Here is a 23,881-nt window from a genome sequence, read left to right as displayed (position 1 = left end):
TGCACTTTTCTAGGTAATTTTGGTAATTCTAAGCAGAGACAGTGAAGGAAAGATAATCTTTTGAAGTTTCTGTATCCCAGTTTACTTTTCTATACAGGAAAATAGATATACAGGAAATTTCATGTCCATTTTAAAAATAACCATGAATGACTTCACCAATTTGACATAGTTTAGATCAGATTTTAATCCTATGCTTGGACATGATGAAGATGTACCAATTTAGATGTTAGCAGTGAGGGAATGATAAGTGATGGTTTTACACCCCTTTTAGCAATATTTCACGCTGAGATAAATATAATCATGTTCACTGGATGTGGATCTCGTGAAAAAAATGTTGCTGTCTCAAAAAATGCATGGTTTCTACTCACCAAGTACTTAATAAGAAGTAATTTATCATCCACCACCTGCCTCCACAGGAGATATCACGTCAACTAAATTACCAGGAGGTAATAATGAAATGACATCCCTGATATCTCTGCTACTGAAGCTGGTTAGCAGTACTTGTCACACTCAAGACAATGCTGATTACTGTTTACAAACTGAAAATGTTTGAAGAATGATTTTGCATGATAAACAAAATCTCACTCTCATGTCTTATCAAATATATGAACACGCTTTGATACAAGTTTAAAACTCATCTGTTTAAAACACATCTGTTCCTCTTGCTTCAATTATGCCAAAGGGATGGTGACATAATAATGTAGATCACTGTGAGCAATTTGAAATCTTTGCATAAACTATCAACCAACATTGGTATTAAAGGTAGTATTGCAATCTCATTAAAATCAGATCTTAGTTCTCGCTACCGCCAAACAAAGATCTGAGGACATCCCATTAGGGGTCACGTCAGACCAACCTTTCATCCGACCAATCAGAGCGTCGCTTACCAGATCATGAAAGTGACATTCGGAATGTGAATTCTGATAATGCAGCCTCAAAAACTTTAACATGGGATATTCCGAATGATAATTTAACAACTTAATCCATACAATGTAGACATTCTATTAGCCATTCCTTAATGTTCTTTTGTTCAGGTTCAAATTTGTAATCGAGAATTTGTCAAAATATGTTTCGAAGCGTAGTCGCCAAATTAAAATTAGTGCCGTAAAGGGAAAGCTGCCTTCTGATTGGCTAATGTGGACTTCTTGTCAGTCCTTCTATCGGTTGATCAAAGTTCGCGCAAGGTCAGTCTGACGTCACCCGTAATGGGATGTCCTCAACTCTTTGTTTAGCGGCAGCGAGAACTAAGATCTGATTTTAATGAGATTGGGTAGTATTGAAGCAATGGTAGGAACATCACTCATGGAAACTAATATAAATGTATAGTCAAAGAATTGGGAAAATATTGTTATACATGACAAAACCATATTAACCAGTGTTTAAACTGTTACATCTAAAAGAAAGCATAAAGTGAAAGTGTTGCATGAATGAACTCACAGGGCAAATTGTAATGTTGCAAGGATATTACCTACACAAATGCAAATGAAATGAAATGAAGGGAACTGTAAATACAATACAATCCAATTCAGTGAAATTTCAACGCAATTCAATTCAGCGAAAATACAATGCAATGCAATTCAGCAAAAATACAATGCAATTCAATTCAGTGAAAATGCAATGCAATGCAAATACAATGTAAATACAAGTAAATGCTAAATGTATTCAATGCAAGAACTGGCCTTCACAGAGAGAACAAACACAACAGTCACAGCCTTGTTGGAGTCAACGCGTACAAGTGGGAACTGATCCTACATGATGGTCCATGATGCTGAACCACACATGCTCTACGTACAGGGAAGTCGGCCTTGTAGTTGATAGTCCTAACAAAGCCTGAATCAACTGACATACCAAGGTTAAAACCAAGTCGACAAAGTGAAGACGCTAGTGTTCACCTCCACTGATTCCATCACATCTATTGCACAAACTGACATTTCAAGAACAGGGACACATCAACAATCACATTAAACATCCTACAGTTTATTAAATACAAATTGTGTAGAATAACACAAATAAACTGTGTCCTATTGAAATCTTGCATCGAAAAGAGGCAATCAATAATGGCACCAAACCATTTGTGAATCAGGCCAATTTAGATTTGATTGTATAGAACCAATTGCACAGCTCAAGTAAAATCACTTGTTCTACAGAGAGAACTATCCCTGGACAGAAAGCTGGATGAACTAAATCTATTCTTAGATATGTCGGTTGAAAACTGATCTCAACAGTTTGGTGGTATTGCATTCAACAATGACTGCCTCTCAGTGGTGCTGAACCTATCATGCAGACATGGCACTTAGTTCTCTGGAAGAACATCTAATAACAGGAAATAAACTAATCGAGGACATGATTAACAGTTTCGTGATCATCAGCATGATAATATCATATTGAAATTGAAACCCTGTCCTTGACACAAATATCTTCAACGGCTTGATAGCCATATGCAGCAAGAGCTTGATAGCCATATGCAGCAAGAGCTTGACAGCCATATGCAGCAAAAGCTTGAGAGCCATATGCAGCAAGAGCTTGATAGCCATATGCAGCAAGAGCTTGATAGCCATATGCAGCACAAGCTTGATAGCCATATGCAGCAAGAGCTTGATAGCCATATGCAGCAAAAGCTTGATAGCCATATGCAGCAAGAGCTTGTTAGCGATATGCAGCAAGAGCTTGATAATGTCATAAAGTTTTATCAAAGACAGCATATCACAAAGTCTTGTCAATAAATGAGACCAGCTCAATAATAAAATTTGGAATTAATGACACTTAAAGTACAGAGAAGAACATCAAGCCGCATTACATCAATAATACCCCCCAAAATCATTATAAAAATCAAAACAGCAATGGTTTGGTTCCAATAATTGTTGCTGAAGCTCAAAGAACGAGTTGACTGGGGTTGATAACTTATACACTTTCAATACACTTTTATACAATTTCAGCAAAGTAACTGAGTAGGTTCAGCAAGTATATTATACCGTGGCAGCTTAAAGTGGGAGGTAAGTCCAAAATGCTGCATGTCTTTGATGTTTACCACTTTGGTGAAACTCATAAGCATTGGTATGACAGAGAGAAGGATCATAATTGGGGTGAATCTGGGAACAGGATCCTGGCAGTGCTAAGGGATGCAACTGTGAATAGACCTTTTGGCCATGCATGCCCCCTAAAGAAGAGGTGGAAATCAGCTGTGATATGTTCAACGGTTGTACTATGAATCTAGATACAGGTTGAAAGTAAACATATATATAGCTATATATAGTATATATCATATATACATGAATCCATTTATGTATAGAGGTAAAGACGCCTTCAGCATATTAAATAACAATTTGAAACAATCTTAATATTTCTATATGAACTGATTCATGACAACAAACCTGATATACTTCAACAGACTGTTTAAACACAATTAATTCAAAGTGTAAATTCATAATCATCTTTCCTTCCTTCTTATACAAAGTAAATGTATTTGTCAGAAGCGATAATATATTTCATCAACATGTTTAATCCTACTTCAAAAGTATCACTGAACTGAATGTTATAGAGCAAGGCAGACTAGAGTCAGCACTCAAAGCTAGGCTGTGATACTATATCGCATGTCACTTGGCATATTGGCCTTGGAAATCTTTCAAATATAGAGAAGAAATGAAAACGATAATGGCGTCACAATAATGCCTCAAAGCTAAGAATGCCTTTTAATGCTTGAGTCAACAGTTTTTGAGAAAGTTACTATGACAAGTTGCATAAACATCAGGACTTCTAGTCCAGTTCATATAATTCAATATTTCTAGGGTACCAGCATTCATGGTAGTGAATAATGTAGATATACATATATATTAACAAGTTCTTTGATATGTACAACCAGTTTGTCTTTGCAGTTACATCATGTGAGATCGGGCAAACGTAGCTGATGTTTTCACTGGCAGCAAGAAACAGACATTATTAGCCAAGTGTGTTTCCGTATCATACATATCACGTCAGAATAAAAACTGTATTGCGAGCTTAATACATATTTTATATTCCTTATATTTGACACACACAAGGTTAATAATGTCATTCTTAAAATAATCAACGCTTAGATCGAAGTATTTTCACTCACTGAAGTTACTTTAGAAACCGTGTATGAATACAATTATGAAGCGAACTTCCCTACCTATCATATAGTGCCAAATGCTTTGCAGCCATAATTGTCAACAGAAGCAGTGACACATCGGGAAAACCCGATCAAAACTTACTTGGAGTGTTACTTCATTATTGTTTGTTTGAGCTGTCATTGAAAAACAAATATATGCAAGTTTGAAAGTAGTTCCTGCTAGGTGACCTCATTTGCATATTTATCAAATCGTGAGACCATCTAATTGTTTATCGGATTGGTTTATCGCTTCGATAACACTGTCCATTACATACTGCTCAAAAGAAGTTGTGACCACCCGATTCTTAATATAACTATAGTTAATGTGTCATGCTATGACAGATTATCTGTAGTATTATGAATGAATCGGGTGGTCCTTGGCATTTTTTTAGAAGTAAATGATAAAATAACATTTTACATTAACACTGATTGTCACTGTGAAACAACCATTGTGACAAACTGAAATCAATTTGTAACCATGTCGGACAGGATTCTTTTCACACTGAGGCTTTGGTCCATTCCAACATTTAGTACACACCAGGGGCAGATAACTCTAAATCACTGCAACTTGTCACCTTAATACATATTAAGCTCTCTGCTAATTTGAAAATAGGGTTAAGTCACCGTTGAAACAGCAGTTAAAGGCTTAAGTTAAATAGCACAAACTTGGATACATTGTTTTAGTATTTATAGTAATTCTCATTATGTAAACATGAGTTGGTCACCTGACCATATTAATAGCTGTTAGGTCAGAATACTAAGAATAAATAGGAGTCATGTGTTAATGGGATGACTCCAGATAAAACATATTCCAAGGTTTAAAAAAAGATTATAAAATCTGAAACTTCAACAGTCATTTTGGACTATATCATGGTCTATCATGACAATCATGACTGATGTTTTATTAAGCTGCTTTCTAATGTTCGCAATATATCTAAAACAAATTGAATTTCGGTTGCACAAAGATTTCAGGAATATTCTACTTTCTCTGAAAGATCAAGTTGAAAAGACAAATGTAAAAGGTTGCTTTTAAACTGTCAGCTTAATAAGCTGATCCAATGTATGAAATTGATGTCGTCGTCGGCTGTGTCTGAGTTGTCTCCCCTGCTTCACATTCAGTCGGGATGGAGAAAAGTATCACACATAACAAAATACTTAAAATCCAAACAAAATTGTCGAAAAGTATCAACCACCATGCTATTTGGGTCAAAGAGTATATAATAAAGAGACTGAAAACTAACATGAAACACCTTTGCCAGGATCATCTATACTACTCAAAAGAAGTCAAGGATAACCGATTCTTTCACATTACTATAGTTAATCTGTCATGCCACCCGATTCTTTCATATTGCTATAGTTCATCTGTAAAGACAGATGACCTATAGCAATATGAAAGAATCGGGTGGTCCTTAACTTCTTTTAAGAAGTATATTTAAAGAGATCATTCTTAGTACGTGAGCACCTCTGTTCAGTCACAATTGTTTAAAAACTTAATAATAATAAATTCTCAGAAAAGTTTAAATTGATACATGATTAATTAATTTAAATGGTCAATGAACCTCTTGTTCCAAACTGTTTCTCTATCACTAAGTCCACAACTGGTACAACAAAATACACATGCCGGAATGTATCATGGATTTCATCGTTTGTTTGGTAATTTTAAATTCAATTTGAAAACCCATAATACTTTTTTTAAAGTTTTTTTTTCATAATTTGCACAGCAGGAGATTTCTGCAGAAAGAGAAGAAAAAGATCTATTTTAAAATCTAATTGTGGAAAAGAGAAACATTATTTTCCTAAAATTTATATAAATTTGAAAAAGCATATTCACTTTGCCAAGACTTCAAAATTATTCGACTATAACTGCATTCAGAGAACCAGCAAAAACAGATCAGCTTTTAGAGAAAGTGAATATTATAAACCAAGAGCCTGCATCGTTCTCAACAAATGATTGAGTGCGGAAAAACTGTTGAAACAAGATAATGGTCTTCCTTGAGTCAGCATGCTAATATGAATCAGCTTCCGTCAGTCGTCAAACCGGACACTAGCTATCCCTGCTGGTGTATATCAAGATATGGAAGTGAAAATATCGAGCCTTTGTTATTCATTATGAGACACTGGACGGTCAACTTGCTTCCTCCGAGCCGTACTGAGGCTTGTTGTCTGCGTTAAGATTTGTGGTCTCTGAGGGGGGAGGGGGGCATGGGATGGCATCGGTCGACTTGAAGGAGGCTGCGGAGCCTGGTTGTGTGGTCACTGGGGACCCTTCCGGGGACTCGCTCGGTTCATCCTGAAACAATCAGTATCTCCATATATGGGCATGTTCATTATATTTACAACACTTGGTCATCCTGAAACAATCAGTATGTCCATATATGGGCATGTTCATCATATTTACAACACTTGGGTCATCCAGAAACAATCAGTATCTCCATATATGGGCATATTCATTATAATGACAACACTTGGGTCATCCAGAAACAATCAGTATCTCCATATATGGGCATGTTCATTATATTTACAACACTTGGTCATCCTGAAACAATCAGTATGTCCATATATGATCATGAAATAATTCACTTGGTTCATCCTGAGACAGTCAGTATGTCCATATATGGGCATGTTGATGACAACCTTGTATTCAGATAAGCAGATGCAAGATCCTGCTTACACAGGGATGACATATTTACGGGTATATTGTCTTTTTGTGGTAAATATGGTTTCAAGATTAAAGTTCTTTGACAAAATCAATTTACCGTATTTTCTTGAGTATAGTGCGCACTTTTTTTCAAAAAAACACAGCTGTGTAGAAGGGGGTGCGCATTATACACGAATTAATGAGTTTTGATGTTTTTTCCCCCATGGAAAGACATTACCGTGAGCACGTAACACCGGAAATACCATGTCAACAAATCCATACTGAAGTTCACAAATTATTCATGTAATTACACACTGTCTGGTTATAAAAAGTGTTCTTTGTATATCTGGACTTATTTTTGTAACTTATTTCATTAATTTTATTCAAAATTCCTTTGAATATTGTTTGAATTAGTTTCGGCGAAATCGTGTGTGAAGCGATCGGAAGTTCGCACAACTCACCGTTATTAACAGCAACCACGGTCAGATTACCGCTATTGACGCCTTGAAACGAACTTTAGTTGACAGAGAATGGATGCATATATCATAAATGCCATACTTTGAATCCTTAAAAGTCATATTTGTTTTTGTTGGACGATTCTATGTCAACACGTAATTCTCGCGATCAAGTGCACGGGAGCCTTGACGGTGCCTGGTCAGACTGGTTCCATGTAAAAAAAAACACCCGGCAATAGCGATCAGCTGCTTCGCTTAGGGTTATTATTAATTTAAATATGTTTAGTAAAAGCTGCATCTAAATTGACAAGATATTTGAATATATTATTCCTGATAAAAAAATAGTTTGAGATACAACCTTTGCCGATCCTGGCATTAAAATACTGTAAAGTTACATCATTGGGTGTGTCTTGACCGAATCACCGGTAGATTCCAAGAAAACGTGTGTACAGCTGATTGCTGTGTCCGGCTTACTTTATGAGAAAATACACAAGGTAATCTTAATCCCTGGATATAAAACAATGCCTAGCTGAACACAAAATACAATATAAACGGTAAATCAACATGTCTGGTGATTTTTTATCTCAAATTTCGAATTTGTACTGACCAAGTTTCTCATCACCCGTACGTTTACCGGACTTCGCTGAAGGGGTACGGTGTAATTTTGTTCTGCGCATAATATTCAAATTTCTTTTTTTCCGAAATATTGAACCCGCTAGAGGGGGGCATTATACATGGGTGCGCACTATACTCAAGAAAATACAGTAATGTATTTTCTTAAAATGTTTTTCACTGGATGTTGAATTTCATCTGTGAAATGTTTCAGATAGCACAAAGCAATCTTTTGCTGAGAGCCTCATATTTACCCGACTAACTACAAAATTAATATAAATCTGCTATTGTCTACCTGGCAGCAGCCAAAGTGCTCATAAGGTACTCACATGTAGATTGGCATATTCTCCCTCATCTTCCGGTGCCTGTGGCCGACACTTGCCGCAGCAGAAGTTGCAGCACAGGCAGCAGCAGCAACAGCAGTAGCAGCCGGTGACAACGCAGCAGAATATGGCGAAGGCCTGGGGAAAAAACAAACCATCATGGTGTAATTCCAGATTGAAGGCGGAAATAAAAGATGCATGGTCAGAAATCAAAATCTGGGACACTAAAGTCACATACATGTTCAATTCTATTAGATACCAAATTAGATATTGTTTGTTTGTTTGTTTGTTTGTTTGTTGTTTAACGCCGCACTCAGCAATATTCTAGCTATATGACGGCGGTCTGTAAATAATTGAGTCTGCTCCAGACAATCCAATGATTGATAACATGAGCATAGATCCATGCAATTGGGATCGATGACATGCATCAACCAAGTCAGCGAACCTGACCACCCGATCCTGTTAAGACAAGCATAGTCACCTTTTACGGCAAGCATGGGTTGCTGAAGACCTATTCTACCCCGGATCTTCATGGGCCAAAATAGATATTGATGCATACTAGTACGGAAATGGCAGAGTGAGGCTATTTTATTTTAATTTGTTGGATCACGCCGACCCTATTTTTGTTAAAACTGAAAAGAATTTACACTTATTTACACATCATACATGGAAACTGTTTTGAGAATGCTCAGTGTTATAAAAAATGATTTAGAAAACTTTCGAGGCTCAATTAGACATACCGTATTCGCCGTAATAAGCGCCCCGCTCTAATAAGCGCCCATGGCGATATTTGTTAATATATTGGCTAGTGAACAATCCCAATTAGCACCCCTTCCGATTGATCAATGTACATAAGACTTTTTTTTTTATGTATAATACGCACTTGTGTGTTATATGCACCCTTAATTATGGGCAATTAAATTCTAGAAAAATATATCTGTTGTATATAAACATTTCAGGCGGTCAGAATATACCGCTAAATTTATCTTTCAACTGTTTTTTTTCACCAAAATACTATTCTAATAAGCGCCCCCTATTTCTAATTTTGAGAGCGCCCTGGGTGCTTATTATGTCGAATACAGTAAATGTTTTGCCAAATTGTTCAGTCAACGAATCACTGGGAAATTCCTTGCATAATAAATCTAGAGTCCCTTGTCCTTGATACACAGATTTTGCTGAGATTAACTATCCTTTCCTTCCACAAAACAACAACAAAAACCGAATCTTCCAGCAGATGATGGTGCATCACCATGGTCACCACCCAAACCAAATCTGATGTGACCCGTAATGGGATGTCCTCAGAGAACTAAGATCTGATTTTAATGAGATTGGATAACACACATAAACTGGTGATACGATCCCGATATGTTATTTGGACGTACAGTATGAAATCTGGTAAAACACATGGAACATGATTTCACGTATGACATTGTTACTGTAAAGAAAGAGTGATACAGCATAGACTAATAATCGATCCAGATGGGGTCGCCAGTCAATTGATTCTACAAGACAGGACACAACACTGTCACCTGGGGACAAGAGAGTGTGACTACTCAGCATCTCTCTTAATGCTTCATCAAAGCTATCAATCTGTCCGAGGGATTGTAGGTGAGGTGAAATGGGGTTTAACGTCGCGTCCAAGATTATTGCACTTATATAGCGACGTGTGTGTGTTTGTGTGGCTGCTTGTACTACTCCGTACTGATGCCGATTTATAGTGCTAGCTCACTGAGATACAATGCCACAGTTTAACATGAATACCCCACTCAGACACAGTATACTGACTCCGAGCCGACCAATCCTTGTTTTAGCCCCTTAATGCCGAGCGCCAGACAGGGCAACAACAAGTACCATCTTTTAACGTCTTTTGGTATGACGCAGTTGGGGATCGAACCCCGGACCTTCCGCTCTCCAGGCAGACGCTCTACCACTTCACCAAGGAGGCGGTCTCCGAGGGATGGAAGCATGCCAGGAGGGGAAGAGGAACGATCAACCAAATCAACAAGAGGATCTTCGAGCCAGTATCCAACAACATATGCTCAAGGCAGACGTGAGTGGAATAAAGGGTTGGGACACCGTTGAAACTGCCACCCTTTGCGGTGACTTCGATGTTGAATCCATCCTCCAAAAGGAAACTCGGTTTGGGAACCTGAACTATCAAAATACCATAAAAACAGGAACAAAAGTCGTAAGATTTATACACGAGCGTAGTACGAGAGAGCAGGAGCGGGAACACACATCGGTTATCTGCACTGGTGTTCAGTCGACAGCTGCTGCACCAGGACCATGGAACCGAATTGATGAAGGCCCTGGACAACTGTAACGGAGTGGGAAGAAAAGACCGCATCTGACTTCCAACATCACCTTTTCATAATGGCATCAGGGTGCAATTGCTGTGCAAGGGCATAGTAGAGGCAACGGCTCGAGTCACGTGAGGATTGGAGAAGATCAGGGGTGGCATTCCAGCAAAAGTGTAGGCCCGTAGTAGGTTCAACCGGAGATAAAAAAGGGTTGTGATATGGGAGACTTCGGTTAAGGTCACGGTTGAAAGTGGGATGAAGAGCCTCTTCCGGGAAGACCCAAGTGGTCTCGCAGCTTCCAAGCAGATTCGGAGTGCTTGAACCTGACATAAGGAGACATCTTCAAGGTCATCAGTGCTCAAGATGGATGCAAGCCATGGGATCATAAACAGCTGATCTGATTGTCCTGGGAAGCTGGTTCTTTGCAATATTATCCCAGCGAAGGCTCAGAAAAAACTTCCCACTCTCTGACCATTCGAACTCGGTTAACATCCAAAGCATGGATATTGCTAACACATACAGCAGTCACAAGGGCCAGCAGAAAAACAGTCTTGAAAGTGATCAACTCCAACTCCAAGTCCTTGTCAGCAAGTGGTTCCCTTTCGGCCATTTAAATGTCAAATGGCGTAGGATGACGTATGCAAGTTGAGATGCAGGGAGCAAGGGCCATAACGCTGTAAAAACTATATGTACAACACCGATTTTCAAACTAATTTGAGATCGTGATAAAATTATCTGGTTTTGTAGCTGTAGCTGCAAAAATATCTGGTCATATACAAAATCCCAGCCCAATCCCCCCCACCTCTGTGAATGTGTACCCACCTTGCACCATGGACTTGTTAGAACCAGGTAAGTGTTGACATTCTCCTCGCCGAACTGTTCTGCTGCGTAGATCCCTAGGGACCCATACCGGTCATATATTCCCCTCCGTGTGGAATCCATGAGGATCTTGTGGGCACGGTTGACCTCCTTGAACTACAACACAGATATTCACCTGCAATATCTTACAGACGAAAATTTCAAACGATTACGAGTGAGTGAGTGAGTGAGTGAGTGAGTGAGTGAGTGAGTGAGTGAGTGAGTGAGTGAGTGAGTGAGTGAGTGAGTGAGTATGGTTTTATGCCGCTTTTAGCAATATTCCAGCAATATCACGGCGGGGGGCACCAGAAATGGGCTTCACACATTGTACCCATGAATGAGTGTTTGTTTGTTTGTTGTTTTACATGAGCATCGATCCAGGCATCAACCAAGTCAAGCGAGTCTGACCACCCGATCCCATTAGTCGCCTCTTACGACAAGAATGGGTTGCTGAAGACTTATTATACCCCAGATCTTCATGGGTCGAATAAATGAGTGAGAGAGTGGGCAGAGTAACGCTTCTTCGAACAGTATTCCAGTTATATCACAGTGTGTCAGCTTAATCTGTTAATGTTGGAGGAAAGCCCTAAGAGATGCAGGTCTCATACGTATAACACCTTGTTGAAAGGTCGGAATGACATCACACTGGAATTGACGTCATAGCTGATGATTGTAGACGTCATTCGACAATTGTCGTTTTTAAAGACGGCAGTCGTGATCAGTGCATTTTTCTAAAGGGGAGCTCAAAAGAATAAAGAAATAATGAAAGCAATTATTCCTCTCGCATGTGTGTCATACTGATTTTAGTTGTGAAAGAATTCATGTATTTCGTTCACTCTCACTTGGGAAATACAAACCTTCTGACACTCGTTTCGTAAAGTCAGTATATATACTGAGTGAGTGAGTTAAAGTTTAACGTCACATCGGCAATATTTCAGCCATATCGTGACGAACAGTATATATACTGAACAAACAAGGGTCTAATTCTATTCCAAGGTCCCACAAGAACGAGTGAGTGAGTGAGTGAGTGAGTGAGTGAGTTGGGTGTAGCACCACTTTGAACAGTATTTCAGTCATTTCATAGCATATCAGCTTGTGGAACTGGAAGGTAAGCTCGAAGTGATGCGGGTCTCAGATGTTTATCCCTTTGGTGAAATCCACGGGTATGGTGCTGACCAACCTAGCACCATGATCTATGGGATTGGGATTCAGCCCACTCACCGTCTCCACGGCCTCGGGGTTGTTGGGGTTCTTGTCTGGGTGGTACTTCAGGGCCAGCTGAAAATACAACACATTTCTATCATTATATAACCATGACAACAAAACCATGGCAACCTTTATTACCGTAAACATAACTATTCGGCGACTTCCATTGACTGTATGTTACAGACATTTGAAGATAAGTTCAGGATAGCACAAAGTACATTTGAATGTACTCACTTCTTTCCGTATTTTGACACAAAATCGTTAAAATTATGAAGGTTTTGCAGGTACACCTGAAAAACAGGTCCTTTGCCCTTGGGCACATCTGGGCCCACTTGCACAAAGCGATCTTAGCGCTAAGATGATCGTAACTCCCATACTTTAGCATAGGCTTACAATAGTCTTAGCGCTAAGATCGTTTTGTGCAAGTGGGCCCTGGTCTTTTTCTAATTTCAAGCCCTGGACACCCCCAAATAACACTCATACCAACTGTATTGGTATTGTATTAACAGGAGGAGCCAAACATTTCTTTACACCCAAAATACATAATTTTTCAGAACATACTACAAAGCAGCAATACTCAAGCTATATGACGGTGATCTGTAAATAATCGAGTCTGGATGAGACAATCCAGTGATTGACATCATGAGCATCGACCACGCCATATTGGGGTACGATGACATGCATCAACCAAGTCAGCGAGCCTGACAACCCGATCCCGTTAGTCGCTTCTTGTGACAAGCATCGTCGCCTTTTACAGCAAATATGGGTTGCTGAAGACCTATTCTACCCCGAATCAAAAATCAGTATTAATAGAAATAGTTATCAATGGTTTTTATTGGTTTTTTTCATGTACCAAAACACTTTTTGAGGTGGCATTTTTGCTGCTTGTTGCTACATATTTCGAGCCCTAGAGATCAGGACACAATGACTAAGCGATTGTTTATAAGGGAGCTCAACAAGACGGCATCTGACAGCCATGGAGTTCGATTTCACAGAATTGGCTGTTTCATGTTGCCATCTTTTCTTTCACCATGTTCAGTGATACTTGCATCAAGGCTCTAGAAATAAACCTGGCCATCTATCCAACTGTTGCATACCGGTATAACACAAGCTGTTACCACACTGCTAGTATTCATCCTCATGTAACATAGGACCACACAAGGAGTGAATGAGTGGTCTTAGTCAGCAATATGTCTGTGTGTTTTACACCGTAGTCAGCACTATTACAGCTGTATCAGAGTCTGCAAATAAATGAGTCTGGCCCAGAAACTAACTGTTTTAGCATGTTTAGTCCACTAGTCCTTATAATGATAACATATAGCAAAACTCTTTATTATGGCAAATTTCTACTAGTCCTTATGATACCTGAACTATTGGCAGTTTGGCAAGGACTACAGGACTAGTGCCAATTTCTAACACTGACTAGTGGTTGATAGTTGGGGTGAAACGGTACATCAGTGAACCGATGCATCGTGAGTTTCCATGAGATGATACGATACACGATACATCTTTTACTGTATCAATACATGACGATACACTAGCTAAAAAAAAATTACTGACTACTTGTTTTGTGCCCCCCCAGCAATTTCGTCAAATATTGTAAAATGTATTGTATTTGCAATTCAAGTTAAAAAATAGACGCTACGAATATGTGTCTACAGCTAGCTTTCTCTTTTGAACCAACTCCGAAATACATAAATAAATATGTGTATCACGATATGTATCGTACCGTGACCTAGGTATCATGACACATATCGTTTCATTTCATTCATGTTTATATAAATATTTCTTTCTTTTCTCGTTCCTGTAGATAGCTATACTTGCCTTTCTGTAAGCTCTCTTGACGTCATCTTGAGTTGCAGTTTTCTGAAGTCCCAGCAATTCATACAGAGAATCGCCAGTTCGCCTGAAAAAAATACCAATGTGTTAATAAAACATGTCCAAAGAATCTTTCCTAATTTTTTGAGTGAGTGAGTGAGTGAGTGAGTGAGTGAGTGAGTGAGTGAGTGAGTGAGTGAGTGAGTTGGGTTTAACGCCGCTTTCAACAGTATTTCAGTTATAGCACAGCGTAGCACTTTAAGGACCAAGATGTTTACCACTTTTGTGAAACCCACAAGGAGTCATATAATCATCATCATGATAATAATAGACGGAATCCAGCTCTTCCAACATGGGATGTTGATGCTCATGATGTCAATCACAGATTTGTCTGATGCAGACTTGATTATTACAGACCGCCATCATAAAGCTGGAATAATGCTGAGTGTGGCGTTAAACAAACATTATTCCAGCTATATGACAATGGTCTGTAATAATCGAATTTGAATCAGACAATCCAGTGATTGACATCATGACATCGATCTACACCATTGGGAAAAGTGGTATGATGACATGCATCAACCAAGTCAGTGAGCCTCCAGCATGGGTTGCTGCAAACCAGTTCTAACCCGGAATGGTCACGAGATTATCTCGAAAGTGAGTGACACATGATATGAGGACACATTATGAAGACTGAGTTGCACATACAACCATATCAGCGTTAGAAACTAACAGTTTTAATCCACTAGATAACATATAGCAAAACCCTTAAAAATGGCAAATTTCTACTGGTCCTTATGATACCTTAACTATTGGGCAGTTTGGTAAGGACTACAGGACAAGTGCCAATTTCTACCGCTGCATTTGGTCATTGGAATGTTCTCATGATTATCTCGAAAGTGAGTGACTCATGATATGACGACACATTATGGAGATTGTTTGTTTGTTTGTTTGTTTGTTGTTTAACGCTGCTCTCAGCAATATTCCAGCTATATGACGGCGGTCTGTAAATAATCGAGTCTGGACCAGACAATCCAGTGATTGATATCATGAGCATCGATCCACATAATTGGGATCAATGACATGCATCAACCAAGTCAGCAAGTCTGACCACCCGATCCCGTTATGAAGATTGAGTTGCACATACAACCATATGGTCATTATATAGTAGCCTGACTCAGGCTTTATCAGAGTGATGACCACAAAGGTCTTCACACATAATTGCATGTGGTGAAGAACCAGGGGGTCCAAGGTTAGAGTATTTCAGTCAAATCACAGCATGTCCAGCCCTGTAACATGGACACATACTGATTATTCAGTACTCTTGGTTCATCACTATGGATCTATCCAACACTCCTGGCCAGGGGTAGATTTAACAACAAATTCATATGTAGCCAGCGTGGTTTGCTCCTTTCAAAAGTTACCTGTCCTTCTCCAGACAAACTGGACCAAAAGTAAATGTTGGAGGCTAGACTGAGTTACCCAGGGAGCTCTGAAAATCTTAGAGTGAGTGAGTATGTTTTTACGCCGCTTTAAGGACTATTCAGCAATATCACGGCGGGGTACACCAGAAATGGGCCTCACACATTGTACCCATGTCAGGTATTGAACCCAGGTGTGACGAGTGAACGCTTTAACCACAAGGCTACCCAACCGCCCCTGAAAATCTAAGAATTTCTCACCCCTCAACGTCATTTCCCCGCACTCCAAGATTAAATCTTGGATTCCATTTGCCTCATTTCATGGGAATTTTATGAGCAAAAAAAAGATGTTGTTCAGAACATTACAAAATGGCCGCCGGTTGGGTCATTCCACCAAGATGATCTTTGAGCCAACCATCCACACGATCTCATCCCCTCTAAATATTTTCTCATCGAAATTACATGATTCACGAGCACTGTCCAATCAAAGAAAATAAATATTCCACGAGCAGTGTCCAACTTAAAAAAAAATAGACATACACAGAGAAGGGGTGAAAGTTTGACTAGCCAGACAGGCAATCTATTAATGTTTCAGCAAACCGTCGTAATTTTAACTGGCCATGGGCCAATGGGCCAGCAGTTACATGAACCCTTGACTTGGTTCATCGCTTTGGGGCGGTATCCAGTACCATCTGGTACACACCAATCAAGCATCCAGTGTCAAAATACATTATTTCTCCTAGAGGTCTATGTTTCCTACAGGAGTCCTATCGATGCATGGTGTGTATCAGTTGTGCTATCTTCACAATATTAATTATCCAACAAATGGGAGTTTAAGTGGCACAAGAGCTGTAGCCAGTCAAGCCAGAAACCAAACAAATCAATGATCCCTGGTGGGAACAAACTACCCATGCACTTGGCAGCATCAGTAGAGCACCATGACTCACAAAGAGAGGATGTGTGAGTTTGGGCTTCGCTGCTTTGTTTCATGCTGTTCAGGTGATGCAGTTTGTTGACATTGACTTGTTTGTTTGTTTGTTGTTTAACGCTGCACTCAGCAATATTCCAGCTATATGACAGTGGTGTGTAAATAATCAGGTCTGGACCGGACAATCCAGAGATTGACATCACGAGCACTGGTCTACGCAGTTGGGATACAATGACATATCAACCAAGAGCGAGTCTGACCACCCGATCCCGTTAGTCACTTCTTATGACAAGCATGGATTGATGATGATCGATCATCAAGGGGCTGTAGACATTTAATTTCGTGATAATATCCAACTAAAACTAAAAGTATGCTGTTTACAGAGATTTGTTAATAATAAGATCAAATGTGGGATTTGACCTTCCAACAAGATGACCCTGGTAGCTAAAGCTAAGGGATGCAACTCTGCACAGCAGGTTGTAGCAACTAAGACCACTGGGACACCAGTACCAGACACAGTAAGTCAGGTCAGACTTTAGAGTTGTCTACCCTTGTCTACCAGGGATGGAATGGTTTTTTTTCACCTGCCACAAGGCACTCATGTGTATGATGAGGTGTGCCCCTTAAAATACAAGGATGCCAACAAAAATACTTTTGAACAATCTTCGCACTCGGAATGATATTTCACCATGAGCTAGACAATAAGTTTGTCCAACTCTGACATGATCAGCCATTTCCACTGAAAATAGATATCCGAAGTGACTCTTAGCCATTGTAAGCTGGGACTATATTTGACCATCGACCTCGCTAGCACATTACCATCACGTGATGAAAACGTCTTAGCTTGCAGATGACAGCCATGAACAGCTTGTCAGATGGGAAAGCCATATAAAACTGGTAATCTGGCAGTGACAAAGTAGACACAATTAATGAATAACAAGAGATCCTATTACAGTATAATAAAGAAGCTGTTATCCATCAATTGTGTATACTCTGTAATCCGTCAACTTCTAAGTAATGCCTGTCAGACTATTACTCTGGTAGTGGTATGTGATTATGAGGTGAGGTGAAATGGGGTTTAACGTCGCGTCCAAGATTATTGTGCTTATATAGCGACGTGCATGTACGTGTGTGTGTTTGTGTGGCTGCTTGTACTAGTCCGGACTGATGCCGATTTATAGTGCTAGCTCACTGAGATACAATGCCTCAGTTTAACATGAATACCCCACTCAGACACAGTATACTGACTCCGAGCCGACCAGTCCTTGTTTAAGCCCCTTAATGCCGAGTGCCAGACAGGGTAACAACAAGTACCATCTTTTAACGTCTTTTGGTATGATGCAACCGGGGATTGAACCCCGGACCTTCCGCTCTCTGGGCGGAAGCTCTACCACTAGACCACGGAGGCGGTCATGTGATTATGAACGGCAATGGATCCATGCTTTTTAGAAGACTGACAAAAGAAATTCACACATTCATCATGTTAGTCACTTCCACACACCTTCACTCCACTGTATCGTACAGTTTAAACTGATACGGTTACCATGGTTACCTAAACAGGAACCATCTTCCCGGGGCAAGAGAGTAAACTGACTATCAAAGTCCAGTTTCCACCCTTGCCGAACTAGGCTGGTATTATGGAGTTACATTTTGTCTGGACTAACGAGTCTATGCATAATAGTCCAATCAAAATTGCGCACCGAAATCAAAATCCGGTTTGTAAATTGTCGTGCAGATTTCGATCGATTGCAGGATTTGCAAAGCATGTGCACCGCCAACTCGTCAGCAGATATTTTCCAAATCCTTTCATGTTTTTAATCAAGGTGCTCACGTGATTTGATGCATTATCACAATATAGATCTTGAATATCAATCAGATCGTCCTGACTGGGCGCCACCATTTTGTGTGGAGCAGACGCAAGTGATACGAGAGGTGGAATCTGATTGGTCCAAAGGAGAGACTTAGAAGGGACATAATTGGTAATAGCCACTGGTGGCGCAACGATCGAGCCCAGTAATTCCAGCCTAGTTAGGCAAGGGTGGAAACTGGACTTTTGAAGTCTGTAAACTCCCTTGCCTTGAGAAGATGAACAGGAACATGAAATAACTATACATAGTTCATGTTTTCTGTGGGAACAAGACAACAGCAACTTCACACTGGAGTTACAATGATATATCTTCAAATAATTGGTGGTAAAAAGCTCCATGATTTGAGACATATCAGATCCTTACATCCACCAGCCATGTATTTAATACTGGGACCCAGTCCTCAGAGATTTATCTAGGATTCCAAGCTATGCGGCCTTATCACGTTTGGCAAAAATATAGTTTTATATAAATTATTTGAAAGGTTTTTTCCAAAAAATATTCAGAGATATTATAACATTGAATATTAACAATGTATATTATAACATTGAATATTAACATTGCATTCAATGCAATAATGCTAAACCGAGCATTAACATCTTTTCATCAATATTGGTACTACTGTCAGTGAAATACAAGTCACCCCAACAAAGCCATAACAGTTACAACAACAACAACAACAACAGCAACAACATGAATTGGGAAATGATTCATTCCTGACATTTACTGACATTTGGGGCCAAATATCAGCTCTGAGCAGGTCTAGATTAGCCCGTGATTATGTCCTGAAATCTTCCAGGGGAAGGCCACATGGACAGAGTCCAGGCAGATTTATCAACTAACGGGGACATGACCCAGAGCCCTGGCAGCGTCCCTGTAACAAGTGCCCATGTCAGCTTGACCCTTCAAGACCTAGTCATGTAGCTTCAGTCTACCAGGTTCTCCAATACTAATGAAATACTGATGACCAATTCTGTGACAGGTGTTGTTGGCAATTATGAACTACTGGGCTAAGTATTCCAGGGGTAGAAACTAACATTTTTGGTCCACTAGTCCTTATAATGATAATATATAGCAAAACCCTTAAAAATGGCACATTTCTACTAGTCCTTATGATACCTTAACTATTGGGCAGTTTGGCAAGGACTATAGGACAAGTGCCAATTTCTAACCCTGTATTCTGATAATATTTGACACAGGACATTGCTGAGTACTGACTTTAATACCTGGCTATTGATTCGTCCACATGCTCAATACATACATGTCAGTAGCATGACTAACGTTGTGCCTAATGGCAAGTGGCTGACAATGTACGAGCAAGCACCTGTCACCCTGTCCAGGTTGTGGCAGCAAACATGCCACAATGTTCCTGATAACACAGATGCTACATGGATAATACTGAATACTGTCTGGATAGCAGGAACATACAGTACGGATATCACACATTTAATACATGGATACCACACGTGTGACGCATGAATAAAACAGATATCACAAGGATAATACTGAATACTGTCTGGATAGCAGGAACATACAGTATGGATATTACACATTTAATACATGGATACCACACGTGTGACGCATGAATAAAACAGATATCACATGGATAATACTGAATACTGTCTAGATAGCAGGAACATACAGTACGGATATCACACATTAAATACATGGATACCACACATGTGATGCTAATATAAAACAGATATCACATGGATATGAGGGCTGGTCAAAAAGTTCTAAGCCTGATTAACTTTAACTTTCAACTATGGGCCATAACACAGTGAACTAATCTATATAGCATGATATAGTGAGTGAGTGAGTGAGTTTGGTTTTACGCCGCTTTTAGCAATATTCCAGCAATATCACGGCGGGGGACACCAGAAATGGGCTTCACACATTGTACCCATGTCGGGATTCGAACCCGGGTCTTCGGCGTGATGAGCGAACGCTTTAACCACTAGGCTACCCGACCGCCCCAGCATGATATAGAACACTGTTTGAGTGGATAACTGCAAGTGTATTTGGTCTGTTGAGGCCGTTTGTATATTAGTGACAGCCAGCTGAACGTGTAGTTCAGTAGTTGAATTATTCAACTAATAATAATCACATTGTATTATATGACGGTTGCCATTGACGACATAGACATATAAGTTCTGTAACAGTATATACTGTCTATATTAAAATCAATGACAGTCATCAGAGACCTGAGAATGTATTATTTAGACAAATTTTTGCATCTATGTTTCAACTATGAAAGATTTATGGGACCAAAATGCCATCTGCTCTTTGCCTGTGCCACTAGGTTTTCCTGTCAACATGCACCTGGTGCAGGTGAAATCAAGTTCCTCAAAATGAGCCCTGTATTATATACAGAAATAACTATCACTCTAGAGGCAACATCCGTGTAGTAGATATGAAAGTTATATCAACTTTCATGACACGGACAGTTACTGGATAACACAAATCAGACAAAACTTTTGGTTTGTTTGTTGTTTAACGCCGCACTCAGCAATATTCCAGCAATATGACGGTGGTCTGTAAATAATCGAGTCTGCACCAGACAATCCAGTGATAGACATCATGAGCACCGATACATGCAATTTTGATCGATGACATGCATCAACCAAATCAGCGAGCCTGAGCACCTGATCCTGCGAGTCGCCTCTTACGACAAGCATAGTCGCCTTTTACGGCAAGCCTGGGTTGCCGAAGACCTATTGTACCCCAGATCTTCATGGGTCTCAGACACACGTAGCCTCATTGAAATTTTAATTATGTGGTAGAATCGGTGCTGTGTATCACCAGGGGCTACATTATTAATCTCTGGCAAAACAATAACCATCCCCTTCTGAACAGGTGATCACGTGTTCATCCTCTATATCTCCAGGACCCGCATTTCAGGAAACCTACACTAACCCATGGATCCATTCCCATGGTTCTCACGGTCTCAAATTACCCGCCCTTGATTATTATTAACATTTTTCTGACCAATCAAACGACGAGATAAGGGAAAAAAATGTTTAAGGGAGGTGGACAGGACGACATCCTTTCCGTCAAAATCTGTTTTAGGGTTTTCTTTCGCGTGTCAGTTTTTCAATGATGAATTTATCGCAAACTGTATCGTAATCAATTGGACTGGGCTCCACGTTGTTGATATCGCCAGCCCAATATTGAGGCTGGTTTGTAACTCTTATTCTGATTGGTTAGTTAGACTGAGTTGTAATATTCTCACGCTTTGGGAATGATTTGTAGCACTTGAACTAGCCCTAGGCTGTTGCTGCCTCCGACGAATAAATAATGGAGAACGACATTCTGTGTTCCATCTTGTATTTATTGCCATACATACACGGGTGGTACATCTGGTAAAACAGGGGGTCCCGACGGCTAGGTCGCCAAGGGAGATTACTCTAATATGTTATACACCATCACAGCCGCTAGTGGCATAATGCAGTATGATAACAGTACATCCCTTTTCTTATAAAAAAAAGTTGGACACATTAACAGTAAGTGAACTACAGAGCACAGAAAACGACTACAAAGAGTAGACACTTGATATTGATTATATTCAATTACTTCAATGATGCTTAACACTTCAAACTTGAATTACAACTAATAAATCAAAGGTTGTCAATTCTTGACTGTAAATTCTAACTAATATTGTGAAGTGGCCTACATAGCCTATCAGAATGACACTGATACAAACTTACTGTGGTTGACTGTTGTATAGTCTTACAATCATCTTGAGCTAAAACTGGTAAAAACTACACTGAGGCAATAACCTTGGGTTTGACAACCCGACCCGAACGAGTGATATATTGATTATTGGCATTGTCAATAACTTTCTGGGGACTGTGTGTTCGTGATGGGATTGGTGATGTTACAGGGTCATCAGAGGGATTGACCTCAGCTGTATCACGAGTACAGGTAACGGCTCTGTCAGTCTGTGGAACACGTGGTAACTCACTACTTGTGACATCAATGTTCATTTCAGGTATGTCATGCTTTTCACGTGTCTTTAGTAGGTGACGTCGGTTGCGACGATATTCCGCTCCATCGCCAGTGCGAACAGTGTAAGACCTGGAATTGTGCTGCTTTGTGACTACTGCAGGTGTCCACAAGTTATTGTGTTGTCGTACACGAATTGCTTCTCCTGTTTTAAGGGGCAACAGGGGCTTGGCAGCAGTATCGTAGTAGTGCTTTTGTTTCCTCCGACTTGCTTGTAGTACTTTCTGGTACTGAGAATGATCAACAGATCCAGGCAAAAGTTGATGTTGGGTACAAGGTAATGTGGATCGTAATCGTCGACCCATGAGTAGCTGAGAGGGTGATAGATTTGCCTCCATTGGGGTAGTACGGTACTCTAGAATACCAATGTGTGGATCTCTGCCATCTGTCTTCGCCTTGGAAAAAATGCGCTTGATTGTTTGGACAGTTTTCTCGGCAAGACCATTTGACTGTGGGTAACGAGGGCTTGATGTCTCATGCACAAAGTCCCATTTTTCTGCAAACTGAGCAAAATCTTGTGAGGAGTACTGGGGGCCATTGTCAGATATCACCTTATCCGGTATCCCATGTCTCGCAAATACATCTTTGAGAGCATTGATAACAGTGGTGCTTTTGGTGCTGGGTAATTTGCAAACTTCAAAGTACCTGCTATAATAGTCGACAACGACCACAAAATCATGGGTGTCCCATAAGAAGAGATCTGTGGCCACGGTCTGCCAAGGACGACTGGGAATGTCATGTGATATGAGGGGTTCCTTGGGGTTAGAGTTTCTTCTCTCTAGGCACACAGAACAGTTGAGTACAAGACTTGTGATATCATTCGACATTTTGGGCCAAAACAAAATGTCACGAGCACGTCGGAGACACTTTTCAACTCCCATGTGTCCAGTGTGAATTTTGTCAAGCATACTTGTCCTCAGGGACTTGGGTATGACAATTTTCTGGCCCTTGAATATGATGCCATCCATGAAGGCAAGTTGGTCCCTGAAGTTCCAGAATTCAAGTATTGTCCCTGGGCATAGCTTCCTATGTTCAGGCCAACCATCTATGATAGTTTGTTGGAGCAAGGAGAACTGAGGGTCAGCTCCTGTGGCTCGTCTAATATCCTCCATCCTCTTCTCACTGACAGGAACATTTGATACTATCATATGGACATGCGCGTCCATACCTTCTGAAAGGTGCGGGTAGGTATCAGGCACTGACTTGCGTGAAAGTGTATCAGCTACTACTATTTCCTTCCCAGGTCTGTGTTCAACTGTGAGGTCATACTTTTGTAGCTGCAACATCATACGCTGTAACCGAGCAGGGGCGACAGCAAGAGGCTTC

General features: G+C 40.1%; 1 protein-coding gene across 1 annotated transcript in view; it reads right to left on the bottom strand.

Moving 5' to 3' along the window:
• Positions 1-4,525: 4,525 nt before the first annotated feature.
• LOC124112165 (dnaJ homolog subfamily C member 5-like) overlaps positions 4,526-23,881 on the bottom strand; it is a 31,641-nt gene continuing 12,285 nt past the window's right edge. Inside the window, exons 2-6 of the mRNA XM_046472155.2 lie at positions 14,343-14,424; positions 12,534-12,590; positions 11,277-11,429; positions 8,161-8,292; positions 4,526-6,416 (exon numbers count right to left, since the gene is read on the bottom strand). Of these exons, the coding sequence (XP_046328111.1) occupies positions 6,252-6,416; positions 8,161-8,292; positions 11,277-11,429; positions 12,534-12,590; positions 14,343-14,424 (589 nt within the window). The 3' untranslated portion in view covers positions 4,526-6,251. The remainder of the gene's footprint in view (positions 6,417-8,160; positions 8,293-11,276; positions 11,430-12,533; positions 12,591-14,342; positions 14,425-23,881) is intronic.

This window comes from Haliotis rufescens, unplaced genomic scaffold (genome assembly GCF_023055435.1).
Source record: "Haliotis rufescens isolate VD_foot unplaced genomic scaffold, xgHalRufe1.0.p SCAF_6, whole genome shotgun sequence".
In the NCBI taxonomy this organism is placed as follows: Eukaryota; Metazoa; Mollusca; class Gastropoda; order Lepetellida; family Haliotidae; genus Haliotis; species Haliotis rufescens.
Note: the sequence above shows the minus strand (reverse complement) of the source record. Positions and strands in the feature narration are given on the sequence as shown.